The sequence below is a fragment of the Sinohyriopsis cumingii genome, chromosome 18 (genome assembly GCF_028554795.1).
Source record: "Sinohyriopsis cumingii isolate HCF-2022 chromosome 18, ASM2855479v2, whole genome shotgun sequence".
Classification (NCBI taxonomy): domain Eukaryota; kingdom Metazoa; phylum Mollusca; class Bivalvia; order Unionida; family Unionidae; genus Sinohyriopsis; species Sinohyriopsis cumingii.
In genome coordinates this window covers 49,730,014-49,747,694 of record NC_142978.1, presented here as the reverse complement: position 1 = coordinate 49,747,694, position 17,681 = coordinate 49,730,014, and the positions used below count along the sequence as shown (strand labels likewise).

Here is a 17,681-nt window from a genome sequence, read left to right as displayed (position 1 = left end):
AGAACATTTAAGGTAGGAAACATTATTAGGTATTTAAGTTTGTTCTTGCAGTCGAAATAAGTGAGTTTTGAGAGCACTCTTGAATGTGATCACTGTGTCTTTGTGTCTAAGTTCAGTGGGCAATTCATTCCACGTTGCTGGGCCTTGGTATGCAAAAGAATGCTGTCCATATGACTTTGTTTTCATAGTGGGAATAATGAGTATACGATTGTCAGAAGAGGAGCGTATCTTCCTGGTGTGTACACATGGGTGAGGTCGGATAGCTATGGTGGACTGGAGCCTGTCAGTGAAACGTAGCACAGAGAACAAATTTTGTGTTTGATTCTGGATTGAATGGATAGCCAGTGAAGGGTACAGAGCAGCAGGGAGGTGTGCTCTGATCGTGGTACTCTAAGTATGATCCAAGCAGCTGTGTTTTGAACTTTTTGAAGTTTCTGGAGCAGATATTGAGATAAACCAGACAGAACTGAGTTACAATAGTCCGGCCTTCATCCATATTGTATGTGTCAAATTTCACACAATTTGAAACAACAGTTTCTGAGTCATATTTTTTATAAATGGATAATGGATTCCAAAGGCCAACCAACTTTATGTCATGTTATGCAGTTAACCACACCAGGATTCAACTTCACAAGGCCAACATAATTTGTATTCCTCAATGTAATTGCTTGGTGATGGTGCTTTGTGTTAGGCCATATTATGACACTAGGCCATAGTATGACACTAGGCTATAGTATGATGCTAGGCTATAGTATGATGCTAGGCTATAGTATGACACTAGGCTATATAGTATGACACTAGGCTACTGTATGATGCTAGGCCATAGTATGATGCTAGGCTATAGTATGATGCTAGGCCATAGTATGACGCCAGGCTATAGTATGACACTAGGCTATAGTATGATGCTAGGCCATAGCATGATGCTAGGCTAAAGTATGACACTAGGCTATAGTATGATGCTAGGCTATAGTATGACGCTATGCTATAGTATGATGCTTGGCCATAGTATGATGCTAGGCCATAGTATGACACTAGGCCAAAGTATGATGCTAGGCCATAGTATGATGCTAGGCTATAGTATGACACTAGGCTATAGTATGACACTAGGCCATAGTTTGATATTAGATATGACAAGACATTATGACATGAAATGGACAAGCGCAGCATTGTAATAATTATCATGCATAATCCTGACATGTATATGGAAGAAAACTCTGTCAGCTATAAACATCATTTCCAACAGTTTTTGTACTGGAAAATAATCCATTTTTAATTCCAAATATTCTTTGCAATTATAAAAAGGAAATGCTGCATATACTTTGTTCCATACTGTATGAATAACTGTTAGTTCTGTAACTGCATGAACAATAAAAAAACAGTAATTGATAGTTCAAATATATATGTCAAGAAAAGAAAACCTGTATGAAACTTCATAAAATTATCCTATAAATTATGATACAGTAAAGACATATCAGGTCACTAAATAAAACACAGAACTCATTCTAATCTGCTTACGTTTGATGTCAAAGTGGATAATCCCCTCTCTATGTAGCATGGACAGTCCCTCCAGGGCCTGTTTGGTCAACTCCCATATCAGTGTCTGGCTTAGAGTCTCACTCTCTGGTCGATTTTTGACAAACTCAACCAAAGACATACCTGGAAGACAGAAGATAATGTCCTCATTACTGATAGATAAATATGCATAATTAAGCCCCTGATTATACAGCTGTCCCACTTATAATGCAGGTCAAGTCATGGATCTCATCGAACTAGTTATAGTTTGTTGTTACTGCTCTGGATTCCATTAAACTGGTTACAGTCTATTGTTCTTGTTATGGATTCCATTAAAGTTGTTATAGTCTGTTGCTACTGCTATGGATTCCATTGAAGTTGTTACAGTTTGTTGTTATTGTTATGGTTTCCATTAATCTGGCTATAGTTTGATGTTCTTGCTACAGGTTCCATTAAAGTGGTTATAGGTTGTTGTTATTGCTATGGATTCCATTAAACTGGTTATAATGTTATTTTCATGACTGCCAACAGAGCGACAATATGAGATGTCAGATAAGAATAATTGCATTCAGAACCAACTAGATACCATAAGAAGTCTTCGGGTGAAAATATGGTGTCAATATCACTTTCCATTTTGGAGCAGCAATAACAAGATTTCTAAGCCAGCTACCGTAGTGGCCACAATGGATGTTAGATTGTCACCAAGTTCATTTAGAACCAACTAGACAACAAAAGTCAGAAAAGTGACTTCTATCTCATTTCATACTATGTAGGTTCAACAAAAGCCCATCATAAGGTTAGAAAATGTACGTGAACAACATTTTTATAACTAAAACCAGAATGCTAATTTCTATGACTGTAACCCAACCCCAAGTTCAAAGAGTCGAGTGCATGGGTCATACAAATGAAGTGTCTTAGCTTACTATGATTCATCCCTGGTGAAGAAAATCCATCATGAGATTTAGGAAATACAAGCAACTGAAAACCCTTGAACAAAATCTTTGATTCACAGTCTCAATTATTGTTTGTAATGCCAGTTCTTTTTTAAAGTGAGTATGTCACTAAAAGATTTGTCTCAGCTTCATAATGATTCATGCCTGAGTTTATCATTCATTTAAAAAACTGACAAACCCAAGGACCCCTACCTAGTCATAAAGTGGAGATCAATATCGAACAGAGTACTAAAGTGACAAGTGATGACAGTCATTTGGCTGCCGATTTTGAAGAAAAAAAAAGTGTTGTGGGGAAATTTTTAAGAGTATGACCTTGAGCTTGACTAATGGATGAAATTTTGATTTGGATATTGATGATAATTAAGCTACTGGACATTCTGAGAACTTCACCGCTCATAAAGTTTGACCATATACTGATGATGGATGTGTGCAAAATATTATGGAAGTTTACTATATTCTTGGAAATGGACCAAAACAACAAAAGTGATATTCTTTATAATTTATTACTGAATATAAATAATGAAGTAAACCAAACAGATCTGTTGACTTTCCATTAAGGACCTTTTCTGCTAGGTCTCCAATTCTCATGCAAGTAAATTTAATAAAACTGTAATAACCTTCGAAGTTCCTGATGGGTTTTTATTATTTTTTTCCCCATTTTAAATGGCATAAATTCCCATCATTTCATAAAATTGCATCTTGGAAGTAAAACAAAGAAATCCGGAGAGAAAAATTCCACTGAAAGGTTGTAGTTAAAAAAAACTGCAAAGCATGTTTTGGGGTTTAATCAGCTTTACTTTCAACTGCATTTTTTTACATCTGATTATTTTCAATGAATAAATATGTGACTTTAGAGATAATTTAATACTTTATAACATGGAATATGACTTTCAAAAATCATTTGAAAAAACTTGTCCTGTAAAGCCAGACTTGACCAACTTAACTGCATTCTCTCATGCTAATAAAACACTGACTGAATGAATTTCCAGTTCTACATAACTGCTTGTGATATTGGGCTTTTGTATGAAAAGGGTTAATAATGGATATAATTTCCAGTTCCACACAACCTGCAATTTTCATCTATGTTAAATAAAGGAAATCAGTTGATCTAATGAAAATTACTAATAAATTAATGAATGTTTATGGACATTTTGTGTAATGCAGCAATGCAGTTGAAAATGCACTACCTGATATATATTTTTACTACTCACCCGCATTATCCATCAATATTTCCATCATATTTCCCCCATCCACCTCAACTCTCTGTATCACACCACAGATCTTCATTATGTTTGTATGCTTTATGGTGAGGGGAAATGACACTTCTGAGGGTCTAAACTTGTCCAGGGGTATCTGAAGATACATGGGGAAATACAATTTCAGAAGGTCTAAATTTGTACAGGGCTATCGGAAGACAGTAAATGAAAATAACATTTCTGCAAGTCTATATTTGTCCAAGGCAATCTGAAGACATACGGGACAATAACACTTCTGAAGGTCTATATTTGTCCAAGGCAATCTGAAGACATATGAGACAATAACAATTCTGAAGATCTATATTTGTCATGGGGAATCTGAAGACATATGGGAAAATAACACTTCTGAAGGTCTATATTTGTTGTACCGCTCCAGTGGCCTAGTGGTTAGAGCATCCGCCTTGGATGTGGGATGTCGTGGGTTCGATCCCCAGCCGAGTCATACCAATGACTTACAAAAATTGTACTAACAGCTGCCTCGCTTAGCTCTCAGCATTAAGAGATTAGTGTTAGGACTGGTAGGCCTGGTGTCAGGATAATGTGGCTGGGTGGGACACCATGCTACATGTCTGCAGCATGATGCCCCAGTGCTAGACATCACTATAAACTGTCACACTGCAGACATCGTAGCGATATGACTGAAAAATTGTTAAAGCTACATTAAAAATCCAAATCATACACACACTATGTTTGTCCAAGGCAATCTGAAGACATGTGGGACAATAGTAATTCTGAAGGTCTAAATTTGTCCAGAGCAATCTGAAGACATATGGGACAATAACACTTCTGAAGGTCTATATTTGTCCAGGGCAATCTGAAGACATATGGGACAATAACACTTCTGAAGGTCTATATTTGTCCAGGGCAATCTGAAGACATATGGGACAATAACACTTCTGAAGGTCTAAATTTGTCCAGAGCAATCTGAAGACATACGGGACAATAACACTTCTGAAGGTCTAAATTTGTCCAGAGCAATCTGAAGACATACGGGACAATAACACTTTTGAAGGTCTAAATTTGTCCAGGGCAATCTGAAGACATACGGGACAATAACACTTCTGAAGGTCTAAATTTGTCCAGGGCAATCTGAAGACATACGGGACAATAACACTTTTGAAGGTCTAAATTTGTCCAGTGCAATCTGAAGACATACGGGACAATAACACTTCTGAAGGTCTAAATTTGTCCAGGGCAATCTGAAGACATATGGGACAATAACACTTCTGAAGGTCTAAATTTTTCCAGGGCAATCTGAAGACATACGGGACAATAACACTTCTGAAGGTCTATATTTGTCCAGGGCAATCTGAAGACATATGAGACAATAACACTTCTGAAGGTCTAAATTTGTCCAGGGCAATCTGAAGACATACGGGACAATAACACTTTTGAAGGTCTAAATTTGTCCAGTGCAATCTGAAGACATACGGGACAATAACACTTCTGAAGGTCTAAATTTGTCCAGAGCAATCTGAAGACGTATGAGACAACAACACTTTTGAAGGTCTAAATTTGTCCAGGGCAATCTGAAGACATACTGGACAATAACACTTTTGAAGGTCTAAATCTGTCCAGAGCAATCTGAAGACATACGGGACAATAACACTTTTGAAGGTCTAAATTTGTCCAGGGCAATCTGAAGACATACGGGACAATAACACTTCTGAAGGTCTAAATTTGTCCAGTGCAATCTGAAGACATACGGGACAATAACACTTTTGAAGGTCTAAATTTGTCCAGTGCAATCTGAAGACATACGGGACAATAACACTTCTGAAGGTCTAAATTTGTCCAGGGCAATCTGAAGACATATGGGACAATAACACTTTTGAAGGTCTAAATTTGTCCAGGGCAATCTGAAGACATACGGGACAATAACACTTTTGAAGGTCTATATTTGTCCAGTGCAATCTGAAGACATACGGGACAATAACACTTCTGAAGGTCTATATTTGTCCAGGGCAATCTGAAGACATACGGGACGATAACACTTTTGAAGGTCTAAATTTATCGAGAACAATCTAAAGACATTAAAGGAAAATAACATCTCTGTAGGTCAAAACTTTTTCAGACCAAACTGAAGATGCAAATTATGTCAGTTATTAGTAGCACTGTTAAAGTACTTCCTGTCTATAAAGCACTTCATTATGCTTCCTTTTAAAAGTCACTTACTGTCATCTTTATTATATTGGTTTGCTTTACGGCAAGGGAAAATGATACTTCTGCAGGTCAAAATTTGTACAGGACTGACTGAAAACATGGTTTGTCAACTGCTGAATGTGACGTTATCATATATCACCAATGCAATATACCATTATTTAGACTTGACAAAATGACAGTATTGGAGAAAAAAAAAATTGGTGATAATGTAATATAATACGTCTCCCTTCCCCATGTAAACTTGTTTTCAATCCTCTGCAATACACAGCAAGATGTTCAGCATAAAATGATATATCTTCAGAATTAGTACACATCCATCAATACATGTTTTAAAATATAAATAGCAGCAGTCTACAGGCAATGGTCATTATTATCAAAAAAAGAATTTATTTTAAAAAATGGGAATTTTCAAGAGCTGTGACTTGGCCATTGCCACTTAGTCAAGTGCATGTCATGCATGTGCTTGGTAATATAAAATGGCATAAACATTGTGATATTGTTTCATGAAAAGGACACACACACACACACACACACAGTATCTAACACCAAACCTTATACAATTAAAGACCTCAGATGATGTGAAAATGAAATTTATGAAATAGTCAATGATATACTGACCAACATGGAGGCCAATTCAATATTTGTAATTATTTATAAAACTCAGTCTTTGCATAAATAAAAAGCTATGTTAACACCAGGATTTCACCAACAGTAATCAAAATTCTGTAATAGTGTAGAAATAAAAAAAAAGAGAAAGGGAGAAGGGACAAACAAGTGTTAGAAATGAAGCCATCTAGGAAGCAGAGTGATCTGGTCTGCTGACTTGTTTTTACATACCTTTTTCCTGATGAACTCGTGGCGAGAAACAAGGTCTTGACATCTGTCCACTTTGCCATATGCACCATGATACAGGCTGGTGATATGGATTAAGTGTTTGCCTTCTGTATATTGCCCTTCATCCACTGACAGCTCCTGAATGAAGTAAACTAATGTGTCTCTAAAAACATGAGCTAGTAAGAGGTAGTCAATCTATCTTACATATAACAAATCTTTTTAAAACTAAGACAGCAAATTTGGTTTGAAATTTTGCTTAGTGTAAATCACGAAAGAGATCTTAACGATCTATACCAAATAGTCTAGAACTACAGATTTGTGATAGCGTATAAAAATTGGTATTCTAAATATACATGTCACTGAAAACTAGAAATGAGTTCATGGAACAAAAATGCAGCACAACAGTGACAAAGAAAATGCCCTAACCAAAAACCTAACTAAAATGATAAATGGATTTATATGCAGAAAAGTAGACAAGGGCAACACTGTGTGGATAAGGGTACAACATTACTTTATTTGGCCAAGGGCAACACTATATGGCCAAAGACAATACTATATGGCCAAGGGCAGCATTCTAATTACATGGGCAGCACTCAAATGATAAGGGCACTCAATGTATGGATAAAAGATGGTGAAGGGCTGCAATCCAAGGACACGGACAAATCCCTATGTGGCCAAAAGCAGCACTGTAATGACAAGGGCAACACTCCATGTCCAAAGGCAGCAATGCAAGGACAAAGGCAACAATATATGGTGAAATATAACACTCTAAAGGACAAGGGCAATGGAAAAGACAATATGTATATGTACCAACTACATTCATAGCTGGGCATACAAATGTAAAGCATAGAAAAAATTATTACCTCTTTCAATACACAGCCCTGTGTATGTGAAGATGGCTGAAGTTGTTCTAAAAATTCATGCAAACCTTCTTCCTTGGTGTAACTCACTTTGCTGAAAAGATACAAATGATCTCATCTAGAAATGATTTGGGATATCTTTTATTTAAACCACATACCACATTTCTAACTAACAAAAGCATTAGTAACATTGGTCACATCAACTAAAAGCAGCAGACAGACTTGTCTACAGCCTGCCTCCATTCCATTATGAATCATACCCCACTCTGACTTGTCTACAGCCTGTCATCTTTCAATTATGAATCATACCCCACTTCCTGACTTATCTACAGTCTGCCTCTGCTCCATTATGAATACTACCCCACTTCCTTCCTGATCTACAGTCTGCCTCTGCTCCATTATGAATACTACCCCACTTCCTTCCTGATCTACAGTCTGCCTCCACTCCTTTATGACTCATACCTGACTCCGACTTATCTACAGCCTGCCATCTTTCAATTATGAATCATACCCCACTTCCTGACTTATCTACAGTCTGCCTCCGCTCCATTACGAATCATACCACACTTCCTGACTTATCTACAGCCTGCCACCTATTAATTATGAATCATACCCCACTTCCTTCCTGATCTACAGTCTTCCTCTGCTCCATTTTGAATACTACCCCACTTCCTTCCTGATCTACAGTCTGCCTCCACTCCATTATGAATCATACCACACCTCCTAACTTTGAAAGTATTTATCTAGTACAGCTACAATCTAGGTGAGGATTATTTAATCCCTTCAAACTTTACAAATTTCAAGCTGAACCTTGTTCCATCAGCGCAAACTTTTCAAATTTAGAAAAATAAAGTCTTCATTGGCATGGGCAAGGTCAAAGAAATGGTACCGTAGCAGATGGAACAGCCTAATGTACATTATAAAGCGCATGGTTATGATGTGGATGCTTTTGCTGGTAAAAATAAAAGTTAGTATAACTACATTGTATACAATGTGCAAGAAAGCTACTGCTATAACTGGTAAAATTAAAATAATGGGAAAAAAACTAGTGTGAAAAACTCTGAATCATAAAAATGTGTTTTAAATTCTTTATCATTTTTTTTATTATGTACAACAAAAACCAAAATATGGTAGTGTGAACAAAAATGCCAAGTTTGTAATATTTTTGTAGAATGTATATTTAAGCAGCATTTAGAATTTTTTTATGCTTTGGCTACATATTAAGTAATAATCAAAATATTCAGATGTCAATATGTTTTTTCCAAATCAATGAAGAATACAAATAAAGATAGAGAGTACTTTATTCTAATAAATTATATTTTCTTTCGAGAATACTTACCCATCACATTGCTGCCTCCTACATCCAGTCCTACTACGATATGGAAATTCTTTTCTGTCAATACATGTATCATATAAACAATGGGCAAAAACTCTTGTCCATTACCTTCCCTGACCACAAGGTGTCACTAGTTTTCAAACTGAACGAAATACCAGTGAGGATGCTTGTGGACGGGAGGGTCTTTAAGTAATGTGATCAGACAAGTATTCTCCGAGAAACATTATTTGCTAGAAAAAATTGCTTTCTTCTTCGAATATAATACCAAATGACATTAACATGAGGAGAATAGGAACTAGTGGAGGGAATGCTGATCAACCAACCTACACCTCAGGTGTCCTTCTAGGGATGAAAGATTAGATTCTCCATGTGAACAATAACCCACTCTCGTGCTTAAAGCAACACTGTGTATGGTCATGCGACCCACCACCATTCTATCAGAAAATGATTATTGAAATCTTCTTAACAAATATGTAGGCTGTTTGTTTAATTGGATCTAGTGATCATCTGGGTAGCTGCCTTAAGGTACACCAGACTTAGGTTTTGTCTCCGTGGAACTATATGCCTTACGTAAAACTTGAGAAGACTGACTGCATGCCAGCCAGGAGCTTCTATGATGTCTCAGACTGAAACGTTCCATTCAAATACATGGCTCACAGAGATCACTCTAATTTCTTGCGCAGAATATCTCCTGAGGCAACTTTGATCTTTTAAGACTTTAGAGTAGGCACAAGAAGATCTGATTTGAAAGATGATATCCATCCTTCCCACGGAGAAAGGGTCATTTGCAGTTGACATGACTTGTATCTGTGCGCTTCAAGTAGTGCTTGAGGGAGTGGACAGGATATTGCACAGCTGCTGTCCTTTACTTGTCTATACTTGAGAGGGAGCAATGACTCAATAACTGTTCACTAATACTAACTGGTTCTTGCCTACAAAGCTTGGTTGTGTAATTAGGATCACCAAATCATCCAACAATTTGGTCAACTGATAAGACATGCAATGTGCTCACCCTGCATGCAAAAGCTAAAGCTATCAGGAATCAGGTTTTGTACAATAACTGCTTCAACAAGGTACAAGCTAATGGCTCAAATTTCTCAGAATTGAGCCAAGTTAAGACTCGGGACAGATTCCACTTTGGAAACAGGATAAAGGATTTTGGTCTATTCATATCAAAAATGGCAAAATCTTTCTCATGACTGACATCTAATCAATGATGATGGCTGAACATGTCTGATATTATGGAGTGGTAACCTTTGATGGTAACTGGTGACAAGCTTCTCCTCAAAGAGCCTAAAAAAAGGTTGACCATTTCAGGTATTAAGACACTCAAAGGGAAGATGATACTGACTCAGTACCAGTCCCTCAAGACATGGCATCAGTCCCTCAAGACAATGCACCAGTCCCTCAAGACATAAAATCAGTTCCTCAAGACATGGCACCAGTCCCTCAAGACATGGCATCAGTCCCTCAAGACATGGCACCAGTCCCTCAAGACAAGGCACCAGTCCCTCAAGACATGGCACTTTCGATCCAAGCCATCCAAGTTGAACTACTCCTTGCTCTCTCGATTCTGTACAAACTGGAAGGTCTAAAAAAAATTATTTTTCAATCTCACAAGAGCCAGGTGTAAGGAGAAATCAGTTCATACAGAGGTGAAACACATGCAACCAAGGTTGTTTGAGAAGATAAGTGGGGCCAAAATCTTCCTTGGTTGATCCACTGGGGCTGTCAGAATTATTTTCTGTATTTTTTATCTTTGGTACTAAAACTATTGGGGTTGGAGTTGGCAAAGGCCGATAAACCTCCCAAAAACTGATTGACAGTGCATCCATGACCAAAGCTTCTGGGTCCAGAACTTGTGAGAAAAAGGTTGGAAATTTGTGATTCCACCGTGTTGCAAAAATGCGGATCAATGCATGCCAAATTGTACAAATGCGATTAAAAACCAAGGGATGAAAGGACCATTCTGTATGAAAAATCTGACCTTTTCCAAAAGGACAGAATGTCATCCATGACATTGAATCTGCTGGGAATGTCTGATTTGTACATAGATCTTAAACTGACAGTACCAACAAAGAAAAAACCAAACCAGCATGCACAGGTTGGGTCATTTGGTGCTCAACCCCACTCCGTTACAGGAGGTAAGTGACCACTATGGAGTTGTCTGACATAATCAGGACTGAGTCCCTACAGAGTCCTGCTAAAATCAAAAGGTGTTTATAACAGCCTTTCATTCTGAGGGGTTGATGTGAACATGCAGTAACCTGGTCCCTATTTTCTGCTGACCATATCGAAGTCAGGCAATGAATGGGTAACTCTAGCTGGAAGTAACATTATGTCCAGATGTCTGTACACATAGGTTCCCCACCTATATGTACTGACATCTGGACGTAATGTCACTTCCAGCTGGGGTTTCTCCTAAGTCCTGTCATAAACCCACAGTTGTTGCACCAATGACAAAGGAATGATCATTCCTCATTCTTGATAGTGAACATTTTATTGAGAAAACTGGAAAAATAGGACCAATGAACAAGCAAAGTCAGTTGTAATGGGCACATATAAAGGCAGCCCAGTGGGATCAAATCCAATGCCACAGTGAATAATGTAAGAATTTTCTCCCTGAAATCCATGTCCTGTTGGAAACAGAGTCAACATATTCAATGATCCATATGATGTTGACATGAAGGAGATATAATACCAGACTGGTTATAAGCTCCTTACCAAGGCAGACACAACATGGGATGTGTGAATATCAGATTTTCCTGCTTCACAAGAAATTGAGGACAGGAGATCATTTCTGCGATGAGAAGAGCAGAACTTAGAATGTTTCTCGAGGAGACCATCCAGAAACAGCAATGTTGCCATAAAGGAAGTCATCCAGAACATGGCGTTGATGTGATCCATAATTTGGATAACACCTCTGGGGCTGATATTTAGGCTGGACAGAAAAACTTGACATCAAAACTCTGTCACAACCAAAGCAAGTTTTGAGATGCCGTATGAACAGGGACATGAAAGTAGGTATTAAGAATGACAAACTTGTCCCTTTGAATGGAGAGTTGTATAGATGAATTTGTTGCAGTGACTCAGAAAATAGGCTGATCCAGTGCAATTGGAATTGCTCGAGTCTGGCACCCACTGACAGCCTGTCTGCCGATGGTGGGGGTGTTAAGTCTGTGGTGGAAGATACAGGGCTTTGGCGGAGAAACTTCTTACCTCCCTTGTAAGTGTGCCTCCTCGAGTAGTTCTGCTTTCATCTGGTGGCATACGGTTAAGGTCTGAATGGCACTTGGGACATTAAACATCCCTTTTGCTTGGTTCACTTACTACTTCTCGATTTTGACAGGAACAGCTGGGTTTACACTAGGATGTAGGTGGAGTGGTAAGTTTGAGGGGGAGTAGTTATTGGGCTGCCAACCTCCAAACTTCTTCAATTTTGCCCCCAACCAGCTATGGCAAAGCAAAATGGTGTAATCCTAAAAACTAGAGTGTGATGTGGCTTTAGCAACATGGAGTGAAAACATGCATCATGATGTTATCAGGTCAAGATAGATAAAGACGGTTAATGCATATGCCAATGAATGGTGAGCTGTTCAGTTAATGACCTGGGCAATTCAAGCCAATGACTATCAGGCATGTTGGTTGGCTGATATTTCCGCCAGTAGGAAAATTGTCAATGAGGCCAGATATAACTTTGAAGATATGGCATAAATGTTCTGAACCAGCTTCAGTACAGCAAAAAACATTATCCAATTTATGAACAAATGGGGCAGACATATAAACTGATAAATTTTCATCAGATCATGGGAGTTCAGTATTTTAGGCACTGAAGTGAGTCTTGTATCAGCATCATGAAACGTTAGCCTTAGCATTCCCAGGTCATAGATGTGTTCAGATAGTCTATCATTAATTTGATTTTTGTTGACTGGGGAAAAAGCCTGAAGGATAGAGACTCTCCCTCATCATCGATGTTGACTGACACTTTGACTCATTGTGCAAAGTCTCTTGTTCATGGACTGCTACCATTTTAGGATAAACCATTCCCTGTGGCCATAATGAAGCAAGGCTATCATCTCTATATAATTCATGGCCTATATACTATTAGTGAGCAGTGAATATAAGACAAGCTGGCACTGTTATACGATTTGATTGCATTGGTATGGATGATTGGTTCATTGGGAGTATGGTTAGGATATCTCCCGGCAGCAATGCAGTAGTATAGGATAGATCCATTAAAAAACCCATGTGCCCCAACTTACAGGCTCGAAGGCCATGATTGGACATACATTAGAACTTTAGCTACCTGGGTTGCCTAAACTGGGGGGGTACGCTCTGCCATTGTATCATAATTACCTGTAGGAATTTAAAGATTTGCTTTGTCCAACTTTTGCTACAACTGTAGTTCATACACTCTTGGACTATATGTTCACGCAATGCATGGTACTAATGAAGTACATGTTGCATATGCAAGTTCCTTTGGACTGAACTTGTTTTGTTTATTACACTACATTGACAAGTTTCACTCAAAAGACCAAAAAAGGTATAAAATAATAATGCAATTTGCTAATAAGGCACTAAATAAATACCTGTTACTAACTAGGTGAGTGAACAATAGGCAGAGTGTGAAACCATGATCACAACATATATCATGTTGTTCCATGCTGTCTCAATAGACAAAGTCTGACAAAGTGACAAATTCACAAAAATATTGGAAAAATTTCAACAATACAACCGGCAGAGGAATGATTAATACATAAATCTAAATTCCTTAATGGATGAATATGATTCATGATGATTTTGTGCTACGTTGACAGCAAATACAGCAAAGTTGAAAAATTAGTGACACCTAGTGGTGACAAGGGGTACAAGTTGTTGCCTTTTGTCTATTTAAAATAGACAGAAGAGATAAGTTTCTTTTTAGTAGCGCTGGATTCGGGAGGTATCAGACTTGTACACCTATTGTTAATGTCATGTGAAACCTATTCAAAAGAAAAATAATATTGTAAAATAAAGGCCGATAGTTTTATTGTATGGTGCACAATAGTGACAGATCTTTACATCTATGTTGTGCATACCATGTAAGATACTTACACTTTAATGACTAAAACTATAATAAGATAAAAAATTCCCTAACTTATAAATATGTCGTTCTCTATACCATAAATATGTCATATATGTAGATTAGAGATTTTAATAATTTTTATATTATATGCTTAAAATTCCACAGTAATTAAGTACGAACAGAAGCATCTTGGCCATATAAATATATTTAATTCTTATTTAATGTGATCAACATTTAAAAAGAATGTGTAGATATTATTATTATTATTGGGTTGCTGTAAGATATACAGTAGATATAATTTCTATAGTGTAAATGTATAATAAACATATAAATTATTAGTATTATTATTATTAAAACTATTTCTTAATTTCTAAATCTAAGTTTTCTTAATCTTAATATTACAATAAATAATACCTGCCATTACTTTACAATATTATTTCCATTTTTAGTTTTTAGTTTTTCATTATTTATCTATAAATAAAAAAAACTGTCATCTGAATATTTTATTTGATTCTGTATGCATATGTATATAGTTAATTCTGTATGCATATGTATATAGTTGATTCTGTATGCATATGTATATGGTTAATTCTGTATGCACATGTATATAGTTGATTTTGTATGTACCATATTTACAGTATGTTTTCGGACTGCAACAAATAATTACTTTTTTTGTCATCCGAATACGTATTAAATTCTTTAATTAGGTGTCTGAAAACATACAGGTGAAGAGATTTATTCCCCCCCCTCCAAGTACGTAACGAAGTTACTGTTAGCTCACATGACGATGTGCTGCCATGAAGTAAAACAAGTATTTTGTCTAGCACCACAGAAAGGATAATGAATGAAAAACAGGCATTACTTGCCTATTTTGTCTATGTGATACATGTCCATCCACCAGAAAACACAGCCATACATGTATTAGAGTCACGATTGTGTGCGTATTTTACAAAAGAACCGCCATATTACTAATCCTGCAATCCACAGTTTAACCCTCTGATAATCAGTGATCATTAAAATCTACATTACCAACGCATGCAAGCTTAATTTTTGTGTAATTAAGATATTAATGCAAACTAAATAAAAAGATTTTGGAATTATAATTCTTAAGATATTTATGACAAACATTTTAGCATCGAGAGTAGAAATACCAGTACATGTATGATGGCTGATCTTAGAGCACCAAGGGTGAGAGGCTCCATATGGGGTGAGTGTTGTATGCATGCCTAGGAAGGGTAAAAATAACAAGCAAGTTGCAATATACGAGTTGGCGTGATCAATATGTTGGTAATTAATTTAAAATAAAGGTGATCTATTTGTTGTGGTCCTATCTTTTTTTTCCCTCACGTAGCCGAGGGTAGCTTCAAAATGAGTGGAGCTTGCCGACTCGAAACAATCGACTGCTCAAAGATTGTTTTGATGTATGTCGGAGATTTCAAGGTGTCTGGGTGATAATTGTTAATAATATAACTTGTGGGATTTCTTTGACAGGTGTGTTTGGAAATAAAATGCAGCCATCTGGATTTCATTAAAAGAGCACACGATGTACTGAGCATTTAGCACCCACAATCAATATTTATCGTCTACAAAGAGGTTTACTACCTGCAGAACAATAACTATGTTTAAACCTTGGTATATAATGCCTCACGGATAATTAGGGGTTTGTTTTGTTGCACAATGCCAATGAATTTTACTTATCCATACTGACTCTCTGATGTATTGTTTAAGGATATAAAGCAGGGGTCATGGTTTCTAATCAAAGCCATAACTGTCACACCTGTTTGAAGTGGTTTTGTGTGTAGCAATGTCTACACTGACAACCAATCATATTTTTGTTAGCCAATCAAGCTATTAAAATATAAAGTATAAATAAAATACCCACCACTATCAAAAGTTTATATACTGGATAGCTGTCGTTGTGAAACATAATATTGTTAGTACTGTAATAATTTTGATAGACAAGTTTATCATATGTTATGCAACAAGCGAGGAGGCACTGCCTAATTCAAGGAGGGACTCTCCCTTGCCGCAATCGTCTCCAAAGAGGCCAGTAAGCCATCCACAGAAGCAACCTCGAATAAATGGTTTTGAGGATGCATCACAAAAAATTCAAGATTCCGAAATCCACCGTGAGTACATGGATGAAAAATGACTTTTCTGCCGATTTGAACTTGAACCGGGGTATATGTATATAGTTGATTCTGCATGTATATGTATATAGTTGATTCTGAATGTATATGTATATTTTTGATTCTGTATGCATATGTATATAGTTGATTCTGTATGTATATCTATATGGTTAATTCTGTATGCATATGTATATAGTTGATTCTGTCCTCTGTATTAATAATAATAATAATAATAATAATGTAAAAGTTACTTGCTCTGTTTAAAGCAGTCAGGGTATTGACATTTTAACACATTAACCCCTGGATGTTTTTGTCGTTTTTGCCTGAAATTCGAGTAGGAAACACATTTTGAAAGCTATTTCTGAATAGATCTGAAAACACCAAATCCTAGGTGATCGTTCAGTATCATACTGCCTAGTTGTGTTAGAAACATTGTTTATCATTGGCTATTTGGCTCGCGCATGAGCCGAAAGGTAAAAGTTGGAGTTCTGTTTTTTTGCTAAACGGAGCCATTATTTTTGTATTGAGACCACCCTTTATTCCACATGCCCATCTTATCCTACTTTTTGCAAAGGTTCATCTGTCTGTTTGAAGTTCATACTGGTTTGCCTTATATCTGAGACCAAAAAGTCTAAAATCCGGACACAAAATCTGAGTCCAACCAAGGGCGAAGTTTGGGTAGAACAAAATTGGGTCTGAAAAATGAGGTTTTTCCCTCTGTATTTTGTAGTGCAACTAGAAATTCCAGATTATTTGTTATCATTGTAGAGCTACATCTTTCTACCTTTCTATAATACCACTCACTTTAGTGTATCATGCATGACCATGACGCTACAGAGCTCGGCATTAGGCTACTACCTCCTGCCACCTTAACTCGTCGCTAGGGGTTAATGTGTTAAATTAAATTAAATCAAATTATGAATTTTGCAAAAATATCATAAAGCCATTTTTTATTCTGACTGCATTATTTTTTAATGAGATGCAGGTAATAAAAAATATACTAAAGTCTCCTTACATTACATTTTCATGATTCAGAGAATTCTGTACCTGTATTTTTGTACCTTTCATTTTACTGGTTATAGTGGTTGGTTTCTTGCATGATTTATACAAAACAAAAGTGCTGACTTTTATTTTTACCTGCTTTAGTATCACATTCATGCACCTTACAATGTACATTAGGTAGCTCCATCTATTAAACATAGCATTTCTTTAAAAACTGCACCAGAGCCGAAGTTATTATTCATCTAAATTAAAAACGTTAGTGCTGATGGAATAAAGGTTGGTTCGAAATTGGTAAGTTTTAAAGTGATCAAAAATTCCTTAGCTGGATCGTAATTGTGCCAGGTAATACACTCTAAGAGTGGAGGTGGGTTGTAATTCATTAATGGACTGCTGGCAGACTACAGAGTAGACTTGGCCTATATCATTTAAATCTAAACCTGAAATGAGCTGCACCACGGAATTTTCTGTTCTGGATTTTGTACTCTCATTTAACCTTAGTGTACACTCATTATCTACCAGCATTTTAATTATTATAATACAAGCTTATGTTCTCTGAATTATTTTTTTTCCA

At 36.7% G+C, this 17,681-nt stretch overlaps 1 protein-coding gene across 1 annotated transcript in view; it reads right to left on the bottom strand.

Moving 5' to 3' along the window:
• The window catches only part of LOC149776603 (uncharacterized), a 60,826-nt gene that overhangs the window by 22,759 nt on the left and 20,386 nt on the right, over positions 1-17,681 (bottom strand). Inside the window, exons 4-7 of the mRNA XM_089941094.1 lie at positions 7,582-7,672; positions 6,722-6,856; positions 3,677-3,818; positions 1,516-1,656 (exon numbers count right to left, since the gene is read on the bottom strand). Coding sequence (XP_089797220.1) covers positions 1,516-1,656; positions 3,677-3,818; positions 6,722-6,856; positions 7,582-7,672 — 509 coding nt within the window. The remainder of the gene's footprint in view (positions 1-1,515; positions 1,657-3,676; positions 3,819-6,721; positions 6,857-7,581; positions 7,673-17,681) is intronic.